Source organism: Formica exsecta, unplaced genomic scaffold, assembly GCF_003651465.1.
Source record: "Formica exsecta isolate Colony F162 unplaced genomic scaffold, ASM365146v1 scaffold48, whole genome shotgun sequence".
Taxonomy (NCBI): domain Eukaryota; kingdom Metazoa; phylum Arthropoda; class Insecta; order Hymenoptera; family Formicidae; genus Formica; species Formica exsecta.
In genome coordinates this window covers 40,312-66,600 of record NW_021852035.1, presented here as the reverse complement: position 1 = coordinate 66,600, position 26,289 = coordinate 40,312, and the positions used below count along the sequence as shown (strand labels likewise).

The 26,289-nt window shown below is 38.4% G+C and overlaps 1 protein-coding gene across 1 annotated transcript in view; it reads right to left on the bottom strand.

Moving 5' to 3' along the window:
- The window catches only part of LOC115241360, a 97,048-nt gene extending 71,077 nt beyond the window's left edge, over window positions 1-25,971 (bottom strand). The window contains exons 1-3 of the mRNA XM_029817075.1: window positions 25,867-25,971; window positions 13,241-13,359; window positions 4,580-4,883 (exon numbers count right to left, since the gene is read on the bottom strand). Coding sequence (XP_029672935.1) covers window positions 4,580-4,883; window positions 13,241-13,275 — 339 coding nt within the window. The 5' untranslated portion in view covers window positions 13,276-13,359; window positions 25,867-25,971. The remainder of the gene's footprint in view (window positions 1-4,579; window positions 4,884-13,240; window positions 13,360-25,866) is intronic.
- Window positions 25,972-26,289: the final 318 nt, after the last annotated feature.

Below are 26,289 nucleotides of genomic sequence, written 5' to 3'. Positions count from 1 at the left end.
TGATGAAAAGAGACAGGCATGTTTTGTTGCGTACATTGTTATATGCGAAAATACATGCAAGAGATTTTCATATTTTATGCACAAGGCTCAAATATATGAAAGCCCTTTATGTTATTAATATCCGTTGAAGTATTCATAGAATGTTAAATCTATGCAGTATTTATTTCAAAATATATTGTAAAAAAATGGCTTTTGAATATACCGCATACCGAGTGGCTTTCTGAAATGGCGATCGCGCTGTGATCTCGAATTAAGCGAACATGTACATTAACTATATGTAATTATATAAAATCCTTTCCCGCGGTATTTCGTTGCAATAGTAAGAGCGCGTTACCGAGAATATTTCGTGCGAGATTTGAAATTCCACGATTCTTTGACGTCATTACCGCTCGTCAAAGATCCGTCGTAAAATTCGCGAGAACAATATCATCAAGATTAAATTCTGTAATTTCCGCAGGGGCAAATATTTACACAACTGAAAATCACGCCGGTGGCCTGGTAATTTGCCACGAATATACGGATGAATAACTCTTTCACATAAATTCATATTTTGAAGGGGTGGAAAAAAAGAATATAAAATAAATCTGCGAAATCGACATTTTTGTCACGTTATGCAAGACTAGTTGAGCGCGGTTTCAATTTTTCGCAATTCCCAATGATAAACGAGTAAGATAAATCGTTTTTTTTTTCTATTTAACTTAATATTTTTCAAAAAAATGGAGATGACTGCTTGCAGTCGCTGATGCAAATATCCGCACATTCACAGATTTATATCGCACTAATATTAATATTGCAGAGATTACATCGCGCTTTAAATGTTGACAAGGAAAATCTCAACACCGAATTTTTAATTTACTTCCGCAATAAATTAATTCTACGATAAATCGAGTTAATTCGCGAAACAACAATGCGGATGATTCGTATCTGCGTTCGCGATTCCCGACGAGGCTCGCGTGAAACACAGGATTTAAACAATGCGACTTTACGTCATATCTAGAAGAATGCCGTCCCTTCCAACCGCGTCCCTTGACTTAATGCATAGCTCCGGAGCAAGATAGTGATTTTCCGGGGCGATAACCGTGATTTCCAGACGCGACCCGGCAAGCGCGAATCGAAGTCGGTTGAACGACCGATAGACACCTTTTGATGTCGAATCACTCTTCCTCTTCCATCGCTCGCTTGCGGCGAACCTGCTGAAAGGTTCCTAGAGCGCGACGCGAACACACTCGGCTGCCGCACACACTTTATTCCCAACCCATCGTTCCGTCCCAGCGATTTCGAATTCCCGAACAAATTTGATCGTCGTCGTCGTCGTCGTCGTCTAGTCGCGCTCGCATCTCTACGTGACGGGAAAATCGCGAGCTCGCTCGCGCATCGGAAAGCCACTCTTTGCCTCTCTTGTCGCTGCTTCTTCTCTCTCTCTCTTTCTCTCTGCATCCCAGTATATAAACCCTCATCCGGCAACCTCTTTCATTCCCCTCTTTCATCATTCTCGTTCTCGTCCTCCTCCTCTTTCATCCTCTCTCGTCTGCCACACGCGTTCCTCCACTCTCGTATTTTCCTACTTCTCGCGCTTCGTGGTTCTACTTTCGCACGCGCGATTGTGCCCTGACGAGTTTATGGCGGGCACCCTCGGCGGAATCCTAAACGCGGCACGTACGCGAAGTTACCGACTCGAACGAGGCGTAAGCTCGAGACCATCGAAGAGGCACGGGGTGACTTCTCGGTAACCAATAATAATATTGACATCTTTTTCGAAGTTGCGCTATAATAGAATCAATTATTTTTTTTAATTGAATCAATTTCATTTATTAATATGGAGATCAATAAAAATTAACTTATAAAGTATATGCTTACTAAGTAAATTAAGTTAAAATATGTAAAACGTAATATATGTGCAATTCTTCAATTATGGAATCTTGTTAAAAATGTCTTCAAAAATTTACGGTCGAAAACTATTACTATCTAAAATGTTCTTGAATTAAAAAAAAAAAAAAAAAAAAACACTTAATTTAAACTTTCATGAAATCTGTAGATCTGAAATACGTTCGCTACAAACAATCCGGACGTTCGAGGATTGACATCGCGAAGAATACGCATGCAGATATACATAACACGCAATAACGCTACGATGAGTAATTAACGCGGCATCTGCAGCGTTGATTAAATTTCACGTGTCGGAAGCAAATTCATAAATATCCGCAGCTGCGCCATTTCCGACAAAGGTAGCTGCAACTTACGACGAGACGTAGCGAAAGAAAATTAATGACTACAAAAGATTACTCTCCGGACTCCGTGGCTGTCCGATGAAATATCATAAATCGCGAGGCCGCTACGTCTGAGAAGTTTTCATAGTCGACCGCTCTTGAATTTTTCTTTCTTTCTCTCTCTCTCTCTCTCTCTCTCTTTCTCTTTCTGCCTCTCCCTCGATTCTGCCTCCTTTCCGCGTCTCATTCTCATTACAAAGTTCCCGGTCATCAAATTTTATTAGCCCCCACTTCAATACCGGCCCGCCTTACTTCTAACTCAATATCGTAGATTCGTAGTCTCGGTTTAACTACCCTCCTACCTTCTTCGCGCCACGCACACAACGGAAGCACAACGTTCGCACATATATATTGGTAAAGCTATTCTCTTTCTCTATTTCTCTTTCTCTCGCTCTCTTTGCCTCCCTCTTTCTCTCCTTATATTCTCGAACGCGGGCGCTTTTCCCTTCGCATCTCTCACTCGCCTTCAAATGTAAGCGCAACGAGCGACTTTGAAAGCGGCAATAATTCCGTACTCCCTACGGCCGAGAACTAATTTCCACCAGCTCTGACAGGGCGTCGTAGAAGGGTGAAGGGTGAGGCAAGGAAAAGACGAAGAGTAGCAGCCTCACTTTTGGGGCTTTTCTTCCGATTTCTCATGGACGGTTCGTTTTCTCGCGCGCCCTTTTATCGCCCGACAATGATTCGCCAAGGTGCAGCCACCTCGGTTCTACGTGGTCAAGGGTCGCAGCCAATAAACTTTGCCAGCGGGCTACTAACCTACGTGCCGGTCGAATCGCCAGAAAGATGGGAAAGGCGGCCAAGAAAGAAAGAAAGAAAGAAAGGGAAAGATCGAGCTGAGTAAGAGAAGCCTTTCTGACGGGGCGCGAGATTTCCGGTTCGCGTCCTTTAATTGCAACGGCTGGAATTGGGACTAACGACTTTCTTTCAACGGCGTTTAACAGCCACGACGATGCTGCGCAAGAATGTTACAGACATTTACAGACGTGACGTCGTAACGATCGCGTCTGCGTTTTATTGCGTTTAGAAAACTAACATAGCACCATCCGGAAAACGCTGTCGGAAAGCAAATAAAATACTAGCGATCAATATAAAAGTGTCAAACGATACGAAATAATGCAAAATATGTCGCACGTAAATAAAGTATTTTTGTTATAAGATATATCACATATGTTAGATTTAATGGCAGAATTTCTTATGTTATTTCTCATTGAACTGCATCCTTTTTAAAAATGAAAAATAATTTGTTCGTTGATGCAAGATAGCTACTTTGAAGAGGCTCTCCAGATATAATTTATACACCGGTATAAAAGTCAAAAGGAGCAACTCCATTCAACCTTTGTGGCCGATGAAAATTAAGCTCATCGGAGTTGCAAAGAAGTTAAACTACCGCGAGGTCCGAGTAATGATCGTAGTAATTGGCGAGATAGTAATCTGAAGTTCGTTATCGCCGTGCATTACATTCGGTAGACGGGAACATTGCGGGTAATAAAAGTTACCGAAAGCTAGTAAGCTATAAAATTAAATCCGCAACGAGAAGATAAAAGGAAGGAGGGATGCATTCGAGAAAGAGGTCGGAACTTTCCGCTCCATATCACTCAACAACCTGGCCAACTTGTGGCTCAAATTTTAATTAACGATCTTCGTGAGTAATTATCATTAGATGAATTATCATCCTGATTCTGAACATTTTATTTTGCGGTCTCTGCTTCGCGGAAACGCGCGTAACAAGCTCGAATGGAACAAATCCGAAGAGATCGACAAATTAAATGATAAAGACGATACAGAAATTAATGGCGTTCCAGTTAAGGATCGCGCGACATGCCTGGCAATCGCGAAAAAGCTGCCTAATCCTCTTACGTCTTTGCGGACTCGCGTCCGACGCACATTGACCGACTCTTTGAAAGGTTCGCCCTGTAAGCCCTTAAACCCATCAGGCGCAGCAATTCCAGACCAATTTCGAGAAAATTCAATCGTGAAATATACAGCGCTGCCAGCATTGAGCTAGCGAATCAAGAGAAACAATAAGAACGAAAGGCTGAAATCCCTCGTCTCGTGTCGCGAAACAAATTAAAAACTACATCGTCATCAATTTAGCTCACTAGCTTAATATAACAGTTACTCGCAATTAAGTAATTATAAAATGCAACAAATTGCAACTGCGTTGCAAAAAAAATTAGAATTTTTATATTTTACGTAAATAAATCATAAAATGAGATAACAACTTATTAAATGATAAATATTTTTTTCTACTCCAAGTCGGTCAAGGAATCAATGACTGACGAGAACGATTAAAAGAATGATTTACTTACCTTTTGTTGTTGCGTTTGTGCGGGTTCAGTGGCGAGTAGCTGCTTCAAAGCTGCGTGTCCGTGTCCATTCGTCGTAGACGTTGCACCGGGCGTGCTCGGTGTGCTGGGATTACTTCCGGGGGTGTTAGGCGTGTGAGGCCCGGTCGTGGGACTGCTGGGACTAACGCTCTCATTAACTTTGCTGCCAGCATGATGATTCTCCGTATGTCTTCTCAGGCTCCTCGCGTCGCAGTAAGACTTGCCGCATCCTTCGGCTTTACACTCGTACGGCTTCTTATTTCGATGCGTTAGCATGTGCCCGTTCCTGCAATCAAAACAAAATTTATTTGTTAATTTTTAAAAGAATAGACATATTTTATTTTTTTACGTTTGTCAATGCAAAAGTAAAGATTCGCATTATTTTTATTCTACACTGTTTATTTCTCTTCGTAAAAAAATATATCAAATATATGGAATTTCTTTGTATTTCTCTTTTATCAAAATAGAAGCTTATGATAAAAACAATTTTGCAATACAATATATATTATGTACATTTATACATTTACCATATATCTAATTTTACTTCACAAATTTAACTTTTCAGATCCATCATCTATTTCGCCAGAGAATCGCCCGCGTGCGCTGGCATTTAAATCAGAATATAAATCGACTGTAACATTTCGGTCACAGGAAATATCACTGAGGTTGAATTATCCCTCTAGTATCCCACGCGTTCCCATTCGAATTCCTCTCCCATCCCGCATTAATCATAAGAACATCTCGGGCGACATGCTATATAACGTTCGCGGATGTTCGATGGGCGCGGAGATCTGATCATACACCTGCTCTTTAGTGCCCGACCAAAATTATGTCGACCCGATTATGCCCCGCCTATCTACATCGGCGATCTATCCCGATGGACGGAAATCTCATATACCGTCGGAGTCCCCCTCGCGTTTTATCTAGGACAAACATCTAAACTCATCCCCCAATCTGCTGCCCTTACACCCGCCGGTCCGTCGCTTAAAGACTTATCTGCTCCATTTGCCCGATATTCCGGCCGACATCGACATGGCAAAACGTGCGCTTAACGCGCTCGTGTAGAACCACTCGGAAGGTTTCTTCCTCTTGCCCGAGATATGTTCTGAAAATGGGGTACGGACATTCTCTACGTACATTATATCAAGGAGCGTTGGAAAAAAAGCGTGAAAATCCGAGGATGTGTCCGGTGTGCAACAAGTTGCGCAATTTCGCGATGCCGGATTACGCGATCGCGTTCCCGATAAGATTCATGATCCCATTGACGCGACTTCGTAATCGATTTCGTTCGTTAATGGTTGTAATCGCTAGAATTATCAATCGATTCGATAAGCGAAATAAAACAGCGCATGTCCGGTATCTCGATTGAAAGACAGAATTATCTGCTTGTAACAAAATGTTTATTTTCTTTATTATGTACAGGAGCGTGTGCATGTGTAATACGAAAAGCACGATTTCTAAAATATTTCTCTAATATAATGAAACTATATTATTCTATGCATATTGTCATTCCAATTTAGTTAAAAACTAGTCTAAGATTAATTGCAAATTAAGATTAATTATTTTATTTTTAGCGTACACGCAACTATTATTTCGAACACGTTAAATTTCTTCATTGCACTCGAAAGAAGCCGCCTCTCGTATTCCTTGAAACTTTAACGAGATCCCGAGAATGTGGACATCTCCTTCGTCGGTACCTTCGCGATGGGAAACCTCTCTTACAGTGGATTGCGCGAAGAAGTCGTACGGCGCGATGGAAGGGATATCGTTTCCAGTAAATTTTCCGAGAGACGCGGGGGCACGTCTATTCGACGAAGTTTTATAGTCTATCGATATACGAACGGATTCCCTTAAATTCCGCCGGTAAAGTTGGGATAGTGGGGAGGGTTTAATTTGTAAAAGCTAATTTGTCGAACTTTTAAGGTGACCTGAGTTCCGAGTTCCCAGAGTTTCCCTTTTTTAGAGATAATCAGGAACACCTGGAACGTGTCGAATGCACGTGCATCGTTCTTGCCTTTTTTTTTTCTTTTAAAAAACGCAAAAAAGGAAGAAAAAAAGCAAATGTGTATATATTAACTACTATATCTTATTACTCCAGGCAATCGCTTTTGTTATTCAATTAACGAGTTTCACTAAAACGATTATTTAATTGATGTTATAGAAAAATAAAAAAATAAAAAAAAGAAATATATATTACATATGTATTAAAAATACATACAAATCAAATAAAATAAAATTAATAATTTTATTTGATTTATAAAAATAGAAGTGTCCGATTCTCGATTGCCTGAATAACAAACAATAATAATACAGAATGTCATCAACGTATTGTTTAGAAGTTTATGCGTAGTTGCATTTATAGTAATCGTCACTATCTTTTTTATCTCTGTGTTTTTATTTAATCAATATGAAACTAGAAAATATTTCATCATACATAACAAGTGAAATTGTAAAAATATCTAAGATTACCGTTCGAAATCTCCTGACAACGACTTTATTTTTCAAAATTGCAATAAAATCCACATTTTATTTGCACGTCCATCTTATATTACAACGCGACGCGATATAACAGTGAAAAAATTGTTATTAACTATTATAAACCTGCGTTTGCAACCAACAACGAGAATTTATATAAAACTTTAATTGTGTATGTGTGTGTTGGAACTCGTGAAAGCGCACGTCAACGAATAGAATTCTGCCTGAGAACGAAGATTAAATCAGCACTAATTATCAACTCTCGATTAGTTCTGTCTGATTTTCGGTAGCCTAATGAGACTACTAACAAGGAAGCCTATTTTTGCTTCTTTTTAAATTCGCTTCTTTTATTCTCTCATTATCCAAATTGGTGTTTAACCATCCTTAACTTCCAACTATTAAATGAGTCAGTTCATTCCAGTTCTCATTTCATAAATTATAATAAGTATATCCTACGTTATATACTATGTATATTATGTATTTTTTTATATTATATAAATTGTTATATAAAATACGTAATTTTCAATTGAAAAATTTTTAAGGTTGCCAACAAAGAAATCTATTTGCTTTACTTTATTCTCTTTCTTTTTTTATAGAAGTTAGTAACAGAAAGTCCTTCATATGACGAGGGTCACAAAGAAGCAATTATCGAAATATCGAACGCATTCTGAAAAATGAAGCTCTCGATTGCGCTACAAGCAGAGGGGAAGGAAAAGTCTTTGTCTCTCGAAGGACCGGCTTTCCTACCACCCCGCTGCTCGCGTTGTCGCTCCTCCCTTTAGTTCCGATGTCCTCGCAAATCCCTTTCGGACGAAGAAGAAACGGCCGGTATATATCTCCCTCCGCATTCGAAGAAAAGCTCTCCAAGAGAATTCCTTTCGAAGTGTAAGCGCTTCCGTTCCTTATTTCGCGCGGCGGTACTCCAACTCAGCAAAGGGACTACGTGGATTTACTTCGATAACAGAAATACACCGAGAAGCGTACAATGGGCACCTTGTTCGATACCGAAGAAATCGACGAAGTTATCGTTCTAGAAGTACGTTAGTTTTTCGGGGATGCAATAGAAAAGCGACAAGGTGTCTGTATACCTTTTGTTTTTCGGCTAAGCATGTCAACCTATTTACGCAATTTTAATTAAATCTATTCTTTACATTACTTTACATTATTACGTATATGAAAAATACTTAATAAAATAAATTACATACGTAATTCAATCATATATTATAAAATTTCTTTGCTATAATATTTAAAAATTTAATTGAAAAAATAGAATTAATCAAAAAATAATAATATAAATATCTCTGTTATATTATGTATTAAAAAATGTGATAGTCAAAAAAATTTATTTCTTGAAATAACAAAATATGAAACAAAATATGCAAAGTTTGCAGTATGTGGCTAAAGAAACGTCTAACATGATTTATAATAACATTCGGGTCGATAAAAAATCTGTTGAAATTGTATCGGCTAAAAAGTCTATCGGTTTCCACAAACAAACATCATTTTTGTTATCCTCAAAAGCCAACTTTAATCAATAAAATTGACAATTCAAATCCTCGCTTGTTTTACACTGAATTTGTTATTTAAAGCTTTTAAATATTACTAAAGAATCAAGACAGTAAATTTTGGTTTATTTTCATAGAAAAATCTAACTAATAATGTCAAAGCCAATATAAGCTGTTAAGCACGCGTGCGTATTGGTGTTTTAAAATATACGATAATACATATATAAAATGTATAGAAATACCTCGCGTAGTATCATAAAATGGCAGTGATAGAAACACGAGTTTCACTCAAGTCTTTCTCGATCAAAGGTTCGTTATTAACTGAATAGAATTTCAGACCTTCTCATGTTGTTATTGTTGTTATACTACAATAACAACAAGACCTTCTTATGTTGTTATCCTACTCCAGTAGTATTATATATTTACTTTACACTTAAATCATGTTTCGTCGCAAAAATAACATTCAGTAAATCTTTCAATAATATATATGAGCTAAGCATTTTCAGTCAAATTTAGACTTTCTCTTTATTGCTTTATGTGACGCCTTTTTGAGATGAAAGGCGCATGACTGATCTTGATATCATCATTTTAAATCTTACTATTTCACATGTATTATGCTTCTTTTTCACTTAATAAAATTGTGCAAATTAAAAACTTGCACATTGCTTCCTCATAATTTTATTTCGTTCACAAAGTTTCTCATCAGAGCAAGCGGGTTTTTTACTTTTGACTTCCTCATAGAAGAAATTTTGTAAACGAAATAAAAAGATAAAGAAGCAATGTGCAAGTTTCTAATTTGCACACTTTTTTATTGTTATATATAACTGTTACAGAAAAAAATTTAAAGAAAATTTAGAATTAAAATACAAAATCTCATAAAAAATAAATCCTTTCAACAATTCTTATCAAATTGAATATCAATCATCATTTAATGATATTCTATTTATGTTAAAAAATTTAGTCTGATATCTCGAAATTTGGAAATTAGAGCGTGCACAGACAATCCGTACATACATACCACACACACATATGGACATTTAAAAAAAAAGTGATTTTTTTGACATTTTGAAACATTCTGAACACATTTGCATAGAAAACCGGAAAAAAAATTTTGTTAGGAAAAAATTATATCTAAGTTCAAAAAAATGATAATAGCTACGATTATTATCTACGATTATCTATAATTTTTGAATTCTAAATATAATGCACACAGAAAGATACACTCGCGTAGATTATTGCGAGAAAAATAAGATTTTATTCCTTTGATGTGTTATAGCTGATATTTATTGTTATTAATTCTTTTCCATTTATATATCAGGTCTACCGGAAAGTTCTGTCCGTTTTTGGAATAAAACAAAATACAAATTTTTATTACCGTCAATAAACTTTATTAAATAATGTAATTGCAATTATTATTAATGATTTCTTGCCAGCGTGAGGGCAATTTGTATATCCCATTTTCGAAAAATGTTTTATCTTTTGATGCGAAAAATTGAACCAATGCTTGTTTGATATCTTCTTCATTTTTGAATTTCTCGCCCCTCAAAAAATTTTGTAAGGACAAAAACAAATGATAGTCGGAGGGTGCTAAGTCCGAGGAATATGGTGGATGCGACAGAATTCCCCAGCCTAGTTCTGCAATTTTTTGACGAGTCCCCAAAGCAGCATGTGGCCTAGCATTATCATGATGCAGTATGATGTTCTTCCTATTGAACATCGCCGGCCTCTTTTCTTGGACTGCTGTATTTAAATTATCCAGTTGCTGACAATACTTCTCCGAATAATGGCAATTACATTATTTAATAAAGTTTATTGACGGTAATAAAAATTTGTATTTTGTTTTATTCCAAAAACGGACAGAACTTTCCGGTAGACCTAATATATAGATAGAATATATATATATATTTTTTTTCAACGAGAAATCTACAATAGGGAACCTATCTGGACAAAAGAGGTGAGATGGAAACTGTAGTTGCAAAAGTCTGCCAATTTTTCGGAAGAGAATAAAGCACGGTGAGGAGACTTTGTACCGACTTTTTCTCGTTCTCAATTAAGTTTGAAAGTCCATTCAGACGGTGAATGCAGCCGAAAGATCTCTTCTCTTCCTTTGCTTCCGTAAAATCTTTGCCCGCGGCGCTATTATTACACGGAGCTGCCTATTATTGTTCCTCCTCTTCTCTAGCCCGTGAACTCGCAATATGATATATATGAGAAGCCTCGACGGAATATCGCGCCCGGACAATATTACGGTTACGTTAAATTGCCAATACGTGCTTTATCGGATAACAATGTAACATTCTAGGCGTTCCCTTTTCCATATTAGTGATGCAAATCCGTCGAAAAAGCCAGCCCGTTTACCAAAGTAAAGAAGGAATTCTCTCTCTCTCTCTCTCTCTCGATCGCGCATAGTGTATTTGGGAGGGAGACAGCGGCAGCTTCCGGCGAAAAACAGGAACTGGAGCAAAGACTTCGCGATTTCGCGCATGAGATAGTATCGCACGGTTCGTTTACTTCCGTACGCGAATATACGGATTCTAGCTATCGAGGGGGAATAGCGTCCGGCGTTCGATGAAATGTATACAAACAAACATTTAACTTATGTTAAAAAATAAACAAACCCTCCCCGAGAATTGTATAGCGGGATAGCGGAATAAAATAACATCGTTTCGATATCACACACCGATAGACGAAATAGACCGATGTAACGGTTTGATACTTTCAATCTAGGATTTATTGCGATTTGTTCGTAGAAATGTTGAATGTCGAAAATAAATTAACCCCAAACTTAAGACGGCAATAATCTTAAAGCTAAAATCGACGGATATCTCCTTTTATGATCCTCTAGGATCGAATGCTATTATCATTTATCGATGCGGGGAGATGGAGGGATGCAATAGATAAGAGGCAAAAGCTGCCGCAGGCAAAGCTCCGTTCGGAGGAGCCGCAATGTTCGCAATGAAACGTAAGTAATTCCTCGCACCCCCTTCTGACGGCTCGCATTGAATGCGACGTGGTCGCTCAAGCTTCGAGGGAATAGAACGAGAGAGGACATCGGGGGGGAAGCGGTAGAGAAAAGAAAAATACTGTCCGCGCGCGCAGAATGGACCAGAAGATGCCGCGGCGAATCCCGTACATGGCGGGGGAGGACGAGGGAGAGTGCAGCGGGGTACAAGGGAGGATTTCGAAATCCGTCTTTCGGGAAAATACAACGAGTTCAACTTGGCATTCGACTGCGGACAACACTACAGCGACGAGAACCGGAGCGGAGTCGCGAGACCGACCTCTATTGATTCCCGCTTTATTCCTTCGCCCGTTCCCGGCAAGAATTGAATCCTTAGTCCGCCTCCATCGCCCGCCTTTGTGCTCCGTTCTTTCTCGCCTCTTGTTCCTGATTCCTATATTGCGCCTGTCCATTTTCCACATTCGTGTCTCAGGAAGCTCCGAAGGTAAAAATCCTACCTCGCGCGCGAGAAGATGACGTTTTTCATTTCATTTAAATGTATTATATTTCTCCTTTCAGATTTCACTTATGTAAAGTTTTTATATTGAATAATTTAGCTAATTTTATATAGATGATTGATTTAAAAATAGCATATAAATACAAGGCATTAAATTGTTTTAAATCGATTTTGTACTCATATATAAATATAATCCATACGTCTTTGAATATCATCTGATAATATAAGATATCTAAATACTCAACATTTTTTACTAATTTTGTACACCCGCGTATTTTTATCGATAAATTAATTTAAATAGATTTCCATTAAAAACGGATATGTAATACGATACAGAGAGAAACAACCTCCTGGAACGAGCCTTTTCTAGCAGCAACTATTACCGCCATAAATTCAATGAAGTTCTAATACCCGCACGTGCCGATACGAAGAGCTCCGCGCGCGCTCTACCATCGAATATCCGGACAACCAGGCATTACATTAGGGAAATATCTAAGGGATTACTTCGGCATACCTACCTACGCGCATAGAAATTTCTCCAACTACCGATCTTAAGAAGGCACTTCGAGACAGCTTAGAAGGCTTCTTACGAGCGTACTAGCAAAGAAGAGAAGGCGGAGAGATGCACATATATGTACATGTACACACATACAGACATGCCGATATATATGCATCTCCTTGGTACGCTATGGCTGAAATGGAACGTCGAGAGACTTTGATGAACATAATGAACGGCTCAGTGTGCCGCGAGCATCAGCATTTTCCTTTAAGCTTAACTCGAGTGTTGTTCTCATTTCTGTTTTATATAATACAGAGGATTCGTAATACGCTTTATCACGATTAGTTCAAGGAGTAGGTAAATGTCAGAAATAAGCGAGAATAGATCAAAAGCGAGTGCTAGTATATACCTTTAACGAATTTATAACGATATTGCAACGATAAACTCGGAAATAAATGCGCTTTTATCTACAGAAAAATATATCAATAGTATTTAATCGAATATTGTTATACTCGGTTGCGATTTTCGTAAAGTAGCAAGTCTCACATGAGAAAAGATATTCGATATCAAGATTAAGATACTCGCTAGTTACAGTTAATTATTTTACAACAATTAGTCAGCAACTTACTTCAAAAATTTCGGCCAAATATTCGTAAATATTTCGCGCGTTAATATTTTGACGAGAAATAATTTAATTTGTACTCACAAGTGGTCCTGCCGCTTAAACGCTTTACCGCACATCGTGCACACGTACTTCCTCTCGTCGCTGTGCGTCAGCTTGTGCTTCGTGAGCGCCGATGCGTTGTTGAACACCTTTCCGCAGACCTGCGGCCAGAAAAAAACAGCCCTCGTTTTAACAGCAACGTCGATGAAAATTATGCGCTATGTTTCTCGAATCGCGCGACTGTGCGCGATTATATTTGCCACTGAATATAAGCTATCTCTTTCTCTCCAATTATTACGATATCGCAAAAATTCCTAGGTATCAAAATTCCTGCGTCATTTCTTTCTCGCCGAGTTTATTAGCGACGCTAAAATGTGAGGAAGAGAGTTGCGCGGACTCAGTTTTAAAGCCGCGCGTGACAAATTGGAGCGTGGCATGATTTTCAATTAGCATGCATGACCCTCATAAAACGAGGACGTCGCTTTATGACGGACATTAGGACGACAATACCGAGTGAATATCGCGCGACGTATATACGCGAATCTTCTTCGTATTTGCAAGTTTATTATCCCATAATTATTATGTCCAGCAACGTCAGCAAGAGAATAATTTCGCAATTTCCGTAACCGACGACACACTAGTGTTGTAATTCTTAACTCGCGCACGGCTGGATCTCTCGAGCTCCAATCTCAAGTCAAACGTTTGTAAATAACATCAAATATATTTAAAATAAACGTCTATGATCATAGTCACGTAATACATGTCAACGTTTCAAGAGGAAAGCATATATTTGAATTTATTAAAATTATTGCCGAGTATTTTTGACAACATACGAGAGATAAGATATAAGTTATGCCAGATCAATATGTAACAATTGTCGAAAATATATAAAAAAATAAACATTAAATTATACGTGTAATAATACAAAATAAAAATTTTTTCTTCCTTTTTTTTTCTACAAAATTTATGGGTTTAATTCCTTCAATATTTATATAATAATAACATCTATTAAAAAGTTAACTACATTTATTATTATTATACATTTATTTATTATTAAAATAAAATTATATTTTTTATTATTGTTAAAAATGCATACGCTCAAGTAAAATCCTAATAGATAGTACAAAATACATAATAATGAAAAACAGAGTAATTAAAAATTCATTTACAATAAAAAAATACTAGATCGTCTTCCGCAACAACAAAAATATTTCTTATTCGTTTTGCATGCATTATTAATTTCACTCGACATATTGTTCTAGAAGAAAATTTTTTTTAAATGTTCTATTATTGTTCTATCGAGATTAAATTAAGATTAATAAGATTAAATCCAGTTTATTATCTTAAACAGCCAATATAATTTTATAACATGAAAAGCTGTTAGAGATTATTTTATCTCCATATCACAGAATTAAATTGGTTACTCTCGCTCTAAAGTATTGAAATGGAGCGGCGATGGTAAAGATTTCGCGGCCATTAATGTTTCTCTGATAAACGAGGCCATTATCGTCCGTCCTATTAAAGAATAAATCGCCGTATCATTGCAGTTAGTTCTACGTACGTAGAGAAATTACTCGAAAATTTAACATCGTGCGCGACCGCATCGTGCGCCGCCGGTTCCGGAGATGGTATGCCCGTTAAGTATGTGGAATTAGGTTTATTATACGCGCCTCCCGGGGTCGCGCACTATTTCAGGAACTATTTCAGGAAGCCAAAGGCTGAGGAATTGAGCGCGGCCAATGTATTCCAACTGAAAATCCAACGCCTCGTATGAATAGGCGACTTTGCAAAATCGTGCAAATTTCGCGGGTCCATGAAATGATAGAAACGTTTGAGATATCTAATAAATTCGTTTTGCTTTCTGCTTTTTTGACTGCGAGCTTATTTCTATACCAAAGCGGTATCATCTCATAAATGTAGCACAGAAATTTTTTTTTCTACAAAATTTATGGGTTTAATTCCTTCAATATTTATATAATAATAACATCTATTAAAAAGTTAACTACATTTATTATTATTATACATTTATTTATTATTAAAATAAAATTATATTTTTTATTATTGTTAAAAATGCATACGCTCAAGTAAAATCCTAATAGATAGTACAAAATACATAATAATGAAAAACAGAGTAATTAAAAATTCATTTACAATAAAAAAATACTAGATCGTCTTCCGCAACAACAAAAATATTTCTTATTCGTTTTGCATGCATTATTAATTTCACTCGACATATTGTTCTAGAAGAAAATTTTTTTTAAATGTTCTATTATTGTTCTATCGAGATTAAATTAAGATTAATAAGATTAAATCCAGTTTATTATCTTAAACAGCCAATATAATTTTATAACATGAAAAGCTGTTAGAGATTATTTTATCTCCATATCACAGAATTAAATTGGTTACTCTCGCTCTAAAGTATTGAAATGGAGCGGCGATGGTAAAGATTTCGCGGCCATTAATGTTTCTCTGATAAACGAGGCCATTATCGTCCGTCCTATTAAAGAATAAATCGCCGTATCATTGCAGTTAGTTCTACGTACGTAGAGAAATTACTCGAAAATTTAACATCGTGCGCGACCGCATCGTGCGCCGCCGGTTCCGGAGATGGTATGCCCGTTAAGTATGTGGAATTAGGTTTATTATACGCGCCTCCCGGGGTCGCGCACTATTTCAGGAACTATTTCAGGAAGCCAAAGGCTGAGGAATTGAGCGCGGCCAATGTATTCCAACTGAAAATCCAACGCCTCGTATGAATAGGCGACTTTGCAAAATCGTGCAAATTTCGCGGGTCCATGAAATGATAGAAACGTTTGAGATATCTAATAAATTCGTTTTGCTTTCTGCTTTTTTGACTGCGAGCTTATTTCTATACCAAAGCGGTATCATCTCATAAATGTAGCACAGAAAGTTAATGAATTAAAATAAACTGCGATAACCTCGTCAACATTATTCCACAGAATTATCTTACAATAGGAAAAAGATAAAATTCATGTATTTACATAAATTATAAAATCAATTAAAAATTGATAAAAAAATTTGTAGTTTTTAAATTTTATTAAATAATGTAAGATTGTTTATTCCAAGTATCAAATAATTAATTTCCCATGGATAAAATTTTTTGCTTTTGTGCTATCGCAGAATTGATTGTAAGATTAAGTTCTTATAATGCGAATTTCAGCATTCGCAGGAAGAAAATATCGAACGATTAGATATATTGATCGGACCGTACTTCGCAAACAGAATCAATAATGCGAAAAGTATAGGATGTGGCTAAACTCGCTCTAATGGCCTTGCTCGAGGAATCCAACGATCGAGATTCGGAATATCACGTCTCGGGAGGGCATCGGGAATTCGTCGTCACGTCGAAGGATTCGCGATGCCGGCGTAACGCGGCGCGGCATTAAGCCGAAATTAATTTCCAATGCACCTGCTCCCATCGCCGGCGTCGCGCCACGTGACGACGCGGTGAACGTGCGAAGGCACGATTCCGGGGCCTCCATTATCGGAAAAGTCTTTCCCGCTTCTCGTTTCACTGTTATTTCCATTCGTTGGATGACACGCAAGATACACGGGTCACTGGTGTTACCGATGAGACGAAAAAGCTGAACCCAAAGGAATATCAGATATCTGGAGATGGAAGAATTTCTTTTGATTTGAAGAAAATCTGCGTTTGCTTAACGGAAGAAGAACTGTAAGTGTCAACCGCTTTTACTGCGTATACTCGAAGCTGTTAATTCTTTGACAGTTATATGAAAAATGACATATTTTTGTATTCAACTCAATAACATTACAAGCAAAATGTAAATATATATGAAATATAGAAATTCTTTTATGAAATTTATACATTTTTAAAATCTATAAACTGCCATATTATTGAACTGTAAAACCGATCGCGAAAATGGATGCAGATAGATATGTTGGTTTTTATGTAAAAAAAAAAAAACTTGTTGACATCCGGCGGAATACGAACTTCCTGCAGAATCCTTGGAAGCGCTCATGCGAAGCGATACTATTTAACGATGAGCCACGGTTGCCATGACGACTCACGTATAGCTTAAACGGTACAGTCTGTCGGCAAACATTTGCTAGGATTTAGCAAATAGACAACAAATTCCATTTCATGAAGTAACGAGCGTACATAACGAACATTTTCGAGAAAACGAAAAATACTTTCGAATATGACAGAAAAAATTTCCGGATCATAGATAAAGAAACTTTACGCCACTTCCACTACCGACAGCAAATCCAGATTAAAAAAGAAAGTATTAAGATGTTCCTGACGCGTCGTGGATAATATTGACCGAAGATGAAGCATATCAGCGGAGAGATAAGAAGAGGCGAAAAAAGCTTAGAGTGGAGATAAGAAGACGTGAAAATTACGGTAAAAGGAATTAAAAAAGCTATAAGTGACACAAACGAGAATATCTGGGGGACGTATAAAGACGACAGACATATATATTCACGAGGTAAGATGAAGCACAGTCTCGAAGATATCTCTCAGGAGCTAGGGGATGAAGGAAAGGAGAGGCCAGTGCCAAGGGAAAGGGGGAATCGTACTTCTGGCTCCTAAGCAGAAAATCTAATTTGCGTAGCTTAACTACTAAGGAGCTCCAGATGCACGGACGCCAACACACGGGAGTTTCGGTTGGAGTGACAGAGAGGCGGCAGTAGAAATAGCAGATGGCGAGATAAGAATGAGACAGTGGAGAAAGATGGAGAAGGAAACAGAGACAAGAAAATATACACATACGAACGAAAGGGAGAACATACGAAAAAGCGAGCGAGACGAAGATCCGAGCGGAGGGAATGCTGCAGAGGGAGTCTGCAGAAAGAGACAAAAGAGAGTGAGAGAGCCCAACGACCATGGGTAAGGCACGCTCCTTCGTGTCCCTTGCCCATCATCCTCGGTGCCAAAACCCGTATTTTCCACCCCCGGCGCGATCCCTCTCCTTGAGAGCTAAATAAACATCATTACTCTTGGCCTTTCTGCTACCGCTCCCTTTACCAATCCGCCTTCTCCTCTCCTCGCTCACCACCGTACCGATCTTTCAGTCACACTATTACATGCATACGACGGTTCTCGGTCGCCTCCACCATTTGGCTCACAACTGCAGTGGTCGAAGCCGCCAATGTACACCGACCAACAGCGGGCCCTGAATACGTAATCCCGCGGGTGGTAACATTGATACTTCGTTAAGAGGGAACCTCGGCCGGAGGCGAGCTGCGCGCGGGAAACAGGAGGACCCTTGGATCGAGCTACCTAATGGTATGGGGCAACCGATGATTCGTGGTTTAAGCCGGCGATTCCTCATCGATCGGCCGATCCGCTTAACGATCGTTCCGACCAACCACATTCATCTCGCGGCCGCGCTTCCTCTCGAAGATGAGAATACGTTTAGAGATCGAATGTGAAATCGCCCATATTGACGACAAAAACACTCTTTTCTAAAGTTTCCAGAGAACTACGTCCGCAAAGATTTCCGTTTGAGAGTGGTTTCTATTTAATCTCTATGCTCTTACTCGATTTAATCTAATAATTGATTTAAATAAATGTTTTGTTTATGTTCATGTAAAACTATCCGGGCAAAAATTGATGTAAAAATATACGTATCTCGTATAATTATAGTGAAAAAAATTATAACTCTAACTACATTTTTCTTATTAAACAAATATACAAGAAGACAAATGTCACAAAGGGATAGTATAGTATGGCGTAATTCGCGTCGTCCGCAATAATGATCTAACCGCGAACGTCAACACCTAGAAAAAATAAAGAATCGCAGCGAGGAAGAACGAGACGAGAGATTACTTCGTTATTTGAAGCTCGCTGAAGAGAACAGTCGCCGAGCGACTCGCAGGTAAGATGTATCTGCGGTTTCATCCGGTTAACGTTTGTTCCGACTAACCACGTTCACGTCCCATCTCGAGTTTTCCTTTAACAGAGGCTGGAAGTGGTAGCGTAACCTCGAGGGGGCGAGGCCGCGAGACGAATGCAATTTGTCGCTTCCGGGCAGGCGAATCTTTTAAAGAAGTGCATCTTATTACGAGCAGCCGGTAAGGAGACGAGAAACTCGCGCTTCCGTAAATAATGAGGAGGGCAGACTCCACGAGGGAGAAGAGACTTGGTGTGCCATCATTGTTGCTACTGCTGTAAAGACACAAAGCCTCCGTCATGATGGCGCGGGAGGATATTATTTCCGTTTGAGAGTCGGAGACGGGCGAGTAATGCACGAACGGACCACGTTGTGCTAGGGAAAAGGGCGATGAATGGAATGTAGGAAATCGCGTTACCGCTCGAGATTTTCATTGTGTTGCAAAGGGCGACCGTACCGAGTCGCTCGTTTACCAGCAAATTCTTCTCGCGAAAGACAGATATAACAAGGCTGGCGAAATACTTCTTTTGCGAGAACGAAGTATCCATCAAAAAAATATTATAAGCTTTATATGCAGAATTGAGAAAGAGAAAGAGATGTTTTATCGTAAGAAGGAATCATTGTCATTATTCTAATGTCAAATATACTTTTTATGTACTTATTATATATACAAATATATATAACTGTTCAACATTTCCTCTAAAAGTTTTCCACAATAATAAATCATTAAATATTGAAATGCACAAACATAATTAAAGCATATTTTAAAAATTAAGTATTTTATAAGTCAAATATATATGTATATATATATATTGCTGTTATCAGAGACATTATTTATAATACTATCATTAATACGCGTCCATCAAATTCAAGATAGACGATAGTAATTTCTTCGTACAATATATACGCAAATTCGCGCCGCGCATAGGAGTAACGGATAGTTTTGGTCGGACGGAATGGAATCAAATCTCTTCGTCGTAGCTAAGGAGAAATGTAAACGGAATAGTGAAGGACAGGATCAACAACAAGAGCAATAAATTAGAGTAGAAACTATGAACACACAATGTAACGGAATGAGACTGCGCGTAGATCTGTCAATAATTTGGATTGAAATCGGCTTAGTTAATGACCCATGAATGTCAATATATTGTGTTTAGAATAATAATCGACAGCACATGCGCACATGAATATACGATCATTTTATAAGTAATGCACAATGTGGTAACGCCGCGGACTGGATGATGCAATCGTAATGAAATTTTTGGACATTTGTAGTGGAAGACTTGTGTGTGTGAGAAAATGATACGTGGCTTAAAAACTTCCATAGTGCGTGTTCATTGTGAATTGACGAATATTAGAAATGGCCTCTGCAGACGCCTCAGGTACTGTGACGCGTCTGTTGGATTTTTGACCACATAAAGTTTCAATTTTGATGTACGATCGTTGATCTTCACGCGTCACAGTATCTGAGGCGTCTACAGAGATCATTTCTAACATTTGTCAATTCACAATTAACACACACTATGGAAGTTTTTAAATCACGTATCGCTTCCTCAAGTCCTCCATTATAACTGTCCAAAAATTTCGTTGGGATTGCATCATCCAGTTCGCGGCATTATTACATTGTGCATTATTTATGAAATGCCTAGTATTTGAGAATTGCATTGATTGATTTTCTCAAAAAAATATCTTAATAAAGAATATATTTTTAACGATAATCATGATAAGAAAAAAGAAATTAAAAAAAACGAAGACGTTAAATCGGAGAAAAGAATGGCGATCTAATCAGCGCAAATGTAACAAAGTCAACTAATCTCGTTTAATTCAATCAGTCAACTCCATTGTACGGGGTCCATTCCTCGCCTTTAAATTATCGCGTGTCATCCATTAGTCGTCTTGCCTATATATTTATCGGGAAAGTGCACTCGCTCATTGAAATTATTGCAAAACTTTCCCGAGTTTCTGTGAACCGTGATCTGATCTGATTAATTAATAATTTAATGTACAGTCGACGAAGCGAAAAATCAATACGCTCTGGGAGTTCATCGGCGATTCCATCAGCCTCATAATGGTATGAAACTGTTTGCTTTTACAATTACACGAATATTTCGGGCTAAATAATTGCAATAACAATAGTCCCTTCGATGATATATATACATATACCAAAACGCGAATTAAATTCTCATATGAAACTTAATAAGAGGCTTCGGTTTTATTAAATCTCATGTGAATGCAAACGTGTTCATATTTGCCGCGAATTACTATCAGCTGCCAGCGGAACGATTAATAATCGCATGTATTATTCTCCTTCATCCCGCAGATTTTCAAACTTTCAATATCATCATCATCATCATCATCATCATCATCATCATCCGTGTTGTTATACAAGGTATAAAATGCTCGACGTGTTGCGTTTGAATTATTAATTAGCACGCAGCACCAGCGCCGCATTCAGTAGAGAGATGATGGCATCTATGAGAGAGGCCGGATTGCACCACGCAACAGGGCTAAAATGGAAATCGTTGATGCATCGCGAGCGATCATAAGGGTGCATTAAAAAACTTTATCTCGCGTCGCGCAGCATTAATCGGCCATCTCGCGCATAATGGCGTATAAATTATGGGGATACGGAGAGCCCCGTCGTGACGAGGAAAATTCCACGAGCGTCCTATAATGAATAACAATCTATTTCCGGCGAGACAACCGAGCATCGCGGAAGCTGCGCTACTGCAAAGACAAAGAGTTATCTCTCTCTCTCTCTCTCTCTCTCTCTCTTTCTCTTTCAAATGCTACTTCCCTTCCCCCTTGGTGATCGCGTCGATATCCGAGAGTCATAATCGAGCCGAGGCGAACGGACTTAATTCATCGCTAACTCGATACATCGACAAGGCTTGTCAACAAGTCAGGCGAACCGTCATTTAATTACGTAACAAGGCACACGAGGGGTTGCTCCTGAGGCCGTTGAGGCTTACGAGGGAGAAAGAGAAGAGACAAGGCGACAAGAGAGAATGGAACGACAGAGCAAGTGACAGAGATAAAGGAGAACAAGTAGTGAAGATGAAAGAGCAAGAGACGCGACAAGGAGTAGCGCTACATGGGAAGGATATGAACGAGGGAATATGGCCCGAGGTAACGTATGATCCTTTACAGAGAAGAACAAGAACCGAAGGAGATAGAAGCGAGAGAGGGAATATGGCCCGAGGTAACGTATGATCCTTTACAGAGAAGAACAAGAACCGGCGAAGGAGATAGAAGCGAGGGATCAGTCGCGAAGACGGCAGATCTGAAGGAGAATTCCTTCTTAGACATGACGATGCCTATTCCCGTCGCGAGTTTAGCGTCAAAGTTGGCTGTATAATTCTCATCTCGCGTCGAGATTAAATACACCGAGTAAATAAAATTCCCTGAATTATAGACAGACATATCAGATGCTAAATTTGACACGAAAATATGAATCCATGAGCTCTTAAGAAGCAAAGCGTTTTTCTTCGGTCAAAAGCATTTGAACGATGTAGAGAAAAGCGGATCAATCAGCGAAGGTGGCGCGCGGGGGATGAAAGGGTTAACTCCTAAATACCACTACGGGGCGCGCCTAAATCGGTCGAGTGCACAGACGGTGAACCGGGGTGGAGGGGAGGAGAGGGAACGAGGGGAATCGGTTATCGCGTTTGTGTGTTACATCACGAGGGCGCCTTGTTTGTCCTGCCTGCTCGAGGCTCGCGTCGCCTGAATATTCAACAGCCTTTCCGCCACACACGGCCACGGCGACGCTTGCACGTGCGCGTGTACCGCGTGTATAAACAGTGCCGACAAGCGCCTCGAACATTTCAGCGCCGGTCGCCGGTGCGTCTTAATGTGGGTCACAAGGGGGTTGAGCTTGGAAGAAGGAAATTGAGCCGGGCGCTGAAATCAAGGCTAACGCTGCCATTTCATGCTGTCCTCGCGTAGAAGTAAATTACAGTCACGTTAATTAGAAGTCTGTAGACGGGTAAGTTTGTCTTCATTTTATTCGCATGCGATATACTTATATAAATTTTAATACAGACTTTATATTACGTACAATATATCGAGATGAGATGAATGCATATCTATTTAATTGTCACGCTCTTAAAAAAATCTAATTTGGCAATTGTAAATAAGACTTACTAAGAAAAAGGAAACAGATAAAAACGATCTAATTTCTCGATACGTCCGGAAATCAATATTTCACTGAAATTAATTTCATATATGTATATCTAGTGAATTAAAAAATATTAAATCGCGATTGTGTGGAGTTGATGAATGAAAAAGCATGCTACGAAGGTAACAAAAGGATTCTCGAATTGTACTTCGCGCTTGATATCACAGAGTTTGCATCTAAAAAAAATTCGTCGCGCTTGAAAAGAAAAATAACTACGACATAAAAGAAAGAAAAATTGCGAATTTAATAAGACGCTGTGCGTCGTTAATTGAATTATAAGTTGAGTATTTTAATTCTCTTTTCCGTCCCATGAAAGAGCAGAGTAATTTTAATGGCGAAAAAATGTATACGAGCAGTGTTAAAGATTTTTAAAAGAAAAAACTCTTGAGATGCTTCGAGAATTAAAAAAAAAAAAAAAGAAATAGCATCGTGTGATATACAAAAATGAATCGCGACTGCGGAATGTTTTGTCAATAAATCTCGCAATGACTCTACAACAAGTTGCGTTATTTAAATTTTTATGTGTCATAGATGTTAATGAAGAGATTATAAGCCTTTAATCTTCTTGAAAAAAAATTTCCAGCTAATGAGTATTATAAACATTTCTTTTAAAAGATGGTGTAATTATAAACAATAGTTCCAGTTTTTATCAAAATGTGATCACTTGTTTTGATTATAATAGAAATCACTGATTTATTATTCATGAAAGACGCGCGGGAACATATTCCGAATATTGACATTTATCCGATCGATAAAAATAGCCTGCCTCCAATAACGAGTCAAACATGTAAATGAGGACAGATGTTCGCGGCAAAAATGAATTATTATCCTTCGAGTTGAGAAACTTGTTGTGGCGCGATTAGTAGTTTATTACAGAAAAAAATTCGGCCATTTAAAAAAAAAAAAAAACAAAAAAAAAAAAAAAAAAAAAAAAAAAAAAAAAAAAAAAAACTTTGAAGGCATTTTTACGCAAATCGGGATAAAGCAAACTCGAAGGACCATCGTAAAAATGCTGTTTGCGTGCGAAAACTCGTCCGGATTGCACGTCACGGATGCGAGTGCATCTCTGCGAGTCATGGCTTTCAGCAACAAGCGCGCCGGCGCGGAGCGGAGCAGAGCGGAGCGGAAACTGGGTCAGCGTCGTTAGCGTTCGATGGCGCCATTTCAACTCGTTCCGGCCGCAGGCGAAAGGGATGGATAGGGGGCAAACACGCGGGGTAGAATGGGGCGGGTTAGCACGAATTTTGTGGCCTCGCGCTACGGTTTTCGAGCACACCCCCGTGGTCATCGATCGTGGTCGTCTAACTCGATCGGTCGCTAACGAACCGTCGCCTCGTTCTTCCCCGTGAAAATGCTCTTTGTCGTTGCGTGCTCTCAAAAGGAGGTTAAACGTTCAAATAAAGTAGAGGCAGAAAAAATGCCGGAGAGAGAGAGAGAGAGAGAGAGAGAGAGAGAGTTTTTAAACGTAACATTACGCGGTGCATCAATTGCAATCGCAAAATTATCTGTTATATTTTACTCATTAAATTATAAAGATTACAGCTATAAAATTTCGTTGCGCGAATAATTAAAGAGCAGTGCAATTATGCGAGCCGTATATCAAATTTCAAATCGCACGAGTACTTTATTTTAAAAAACTTTTAATCAACATAAACAGACAATCATCTAATGTCGGTACGAGCACGGTACGCTTTCATCATTTTTCCGCGAGTAATTCCAGATTTAATTAAAATGTACTGGCAAAAAAGATATACTCGTCAAGAACGTATCTACATTATGTATACACGTAATTTGACCAAGCTACACAAGAGAATATTTAAAAATAATGTTCCTGGCATGGCAGTATAATTAAAGGTGAATAATTTTATTATGGCAAAATGAGCGTACGCATTGCGCAGAATAATTATTGATAATGGACCACAACATTTTTTTTTCTACCGAGTACGAGATAGCTCATTTAAAATTGTTGAAAATTGTTAATATTTGTCCTTAAATACATCTGTATAATTGTGGCACAAAATTAATTATTAATTAGGAAGATCTTGTTTTTCAGAAAATATATGCGCTGATGTTGTTATAAAATATGCTCCATCTGTCACAGGAGCAGGATATTTTGAGTGATAGTAATTGCATAAACATTTTCAATGTATATATAAGCAGTTATACTATTGTTAAAGCTAATTTGAATGAAATTCTGATGACAGTCTATCCCGCAATGTTCACCTATTACGGATCGTGTAACAAGTATCAATATCGTTTCATTATCGTTTCAAATTATTAATAATTCTAAATATATCCATTTAGAACATCACAAATAATATTGAGCCATCAAAAGGATAACTTTAGAAGAGAACAGACAGAAAATGTAGAGAATTTTATAATTTTAGTAGATAATTGGCTATGTAATGACAATGTTATATATAAAGCAATATTATTTAGCTATTTTGTGATAATGGCTACAAAAAAACGATTAAGTTTCTTTATAAAAACAGTTATTAAACACTCGATTTTCATTATATTTTTAGCTGAGATCCACGTCATTCTCAGAATTTCATTCTTATTTCCAAAATAATTCAAATTACAGCTTATAATTGTCTTTAATTGCGACTCACCTGACACTGCTGTGGTCCCTGCCTATTCGGCGAGGAGGCCTTCGGTCTCGGTTTCTTCACTCCCAGTTTCCCAGGATCACCGCCACCGACTCTCGATTCCTCGCTGCTACCTGAAATCAAAGATATAGAACCCGTTAACTGCCGTAACGCCTCGATCGTTTGATCCGAGTCGAGAGACAAATCGATGTTGCTCGACTCGTCGCGAATTGCCAAAGTGCAAGAGAACGTTTCCTCCGACGCTAGACTAGCTCTTTTATCGTCGAGGACTGACAACTTTTTGCGCCGACGACGCCCAAGATTCCGGTCGTCCTGCAACGTTTCTTCCGTGCCCTCGACATCTCCCCGTCATCATGAAAGACGCAAAGTAGCGTCTACAAGACTTCGACATATGGAAGATTGATTGCCTACCGTTCTTTTTGCGCG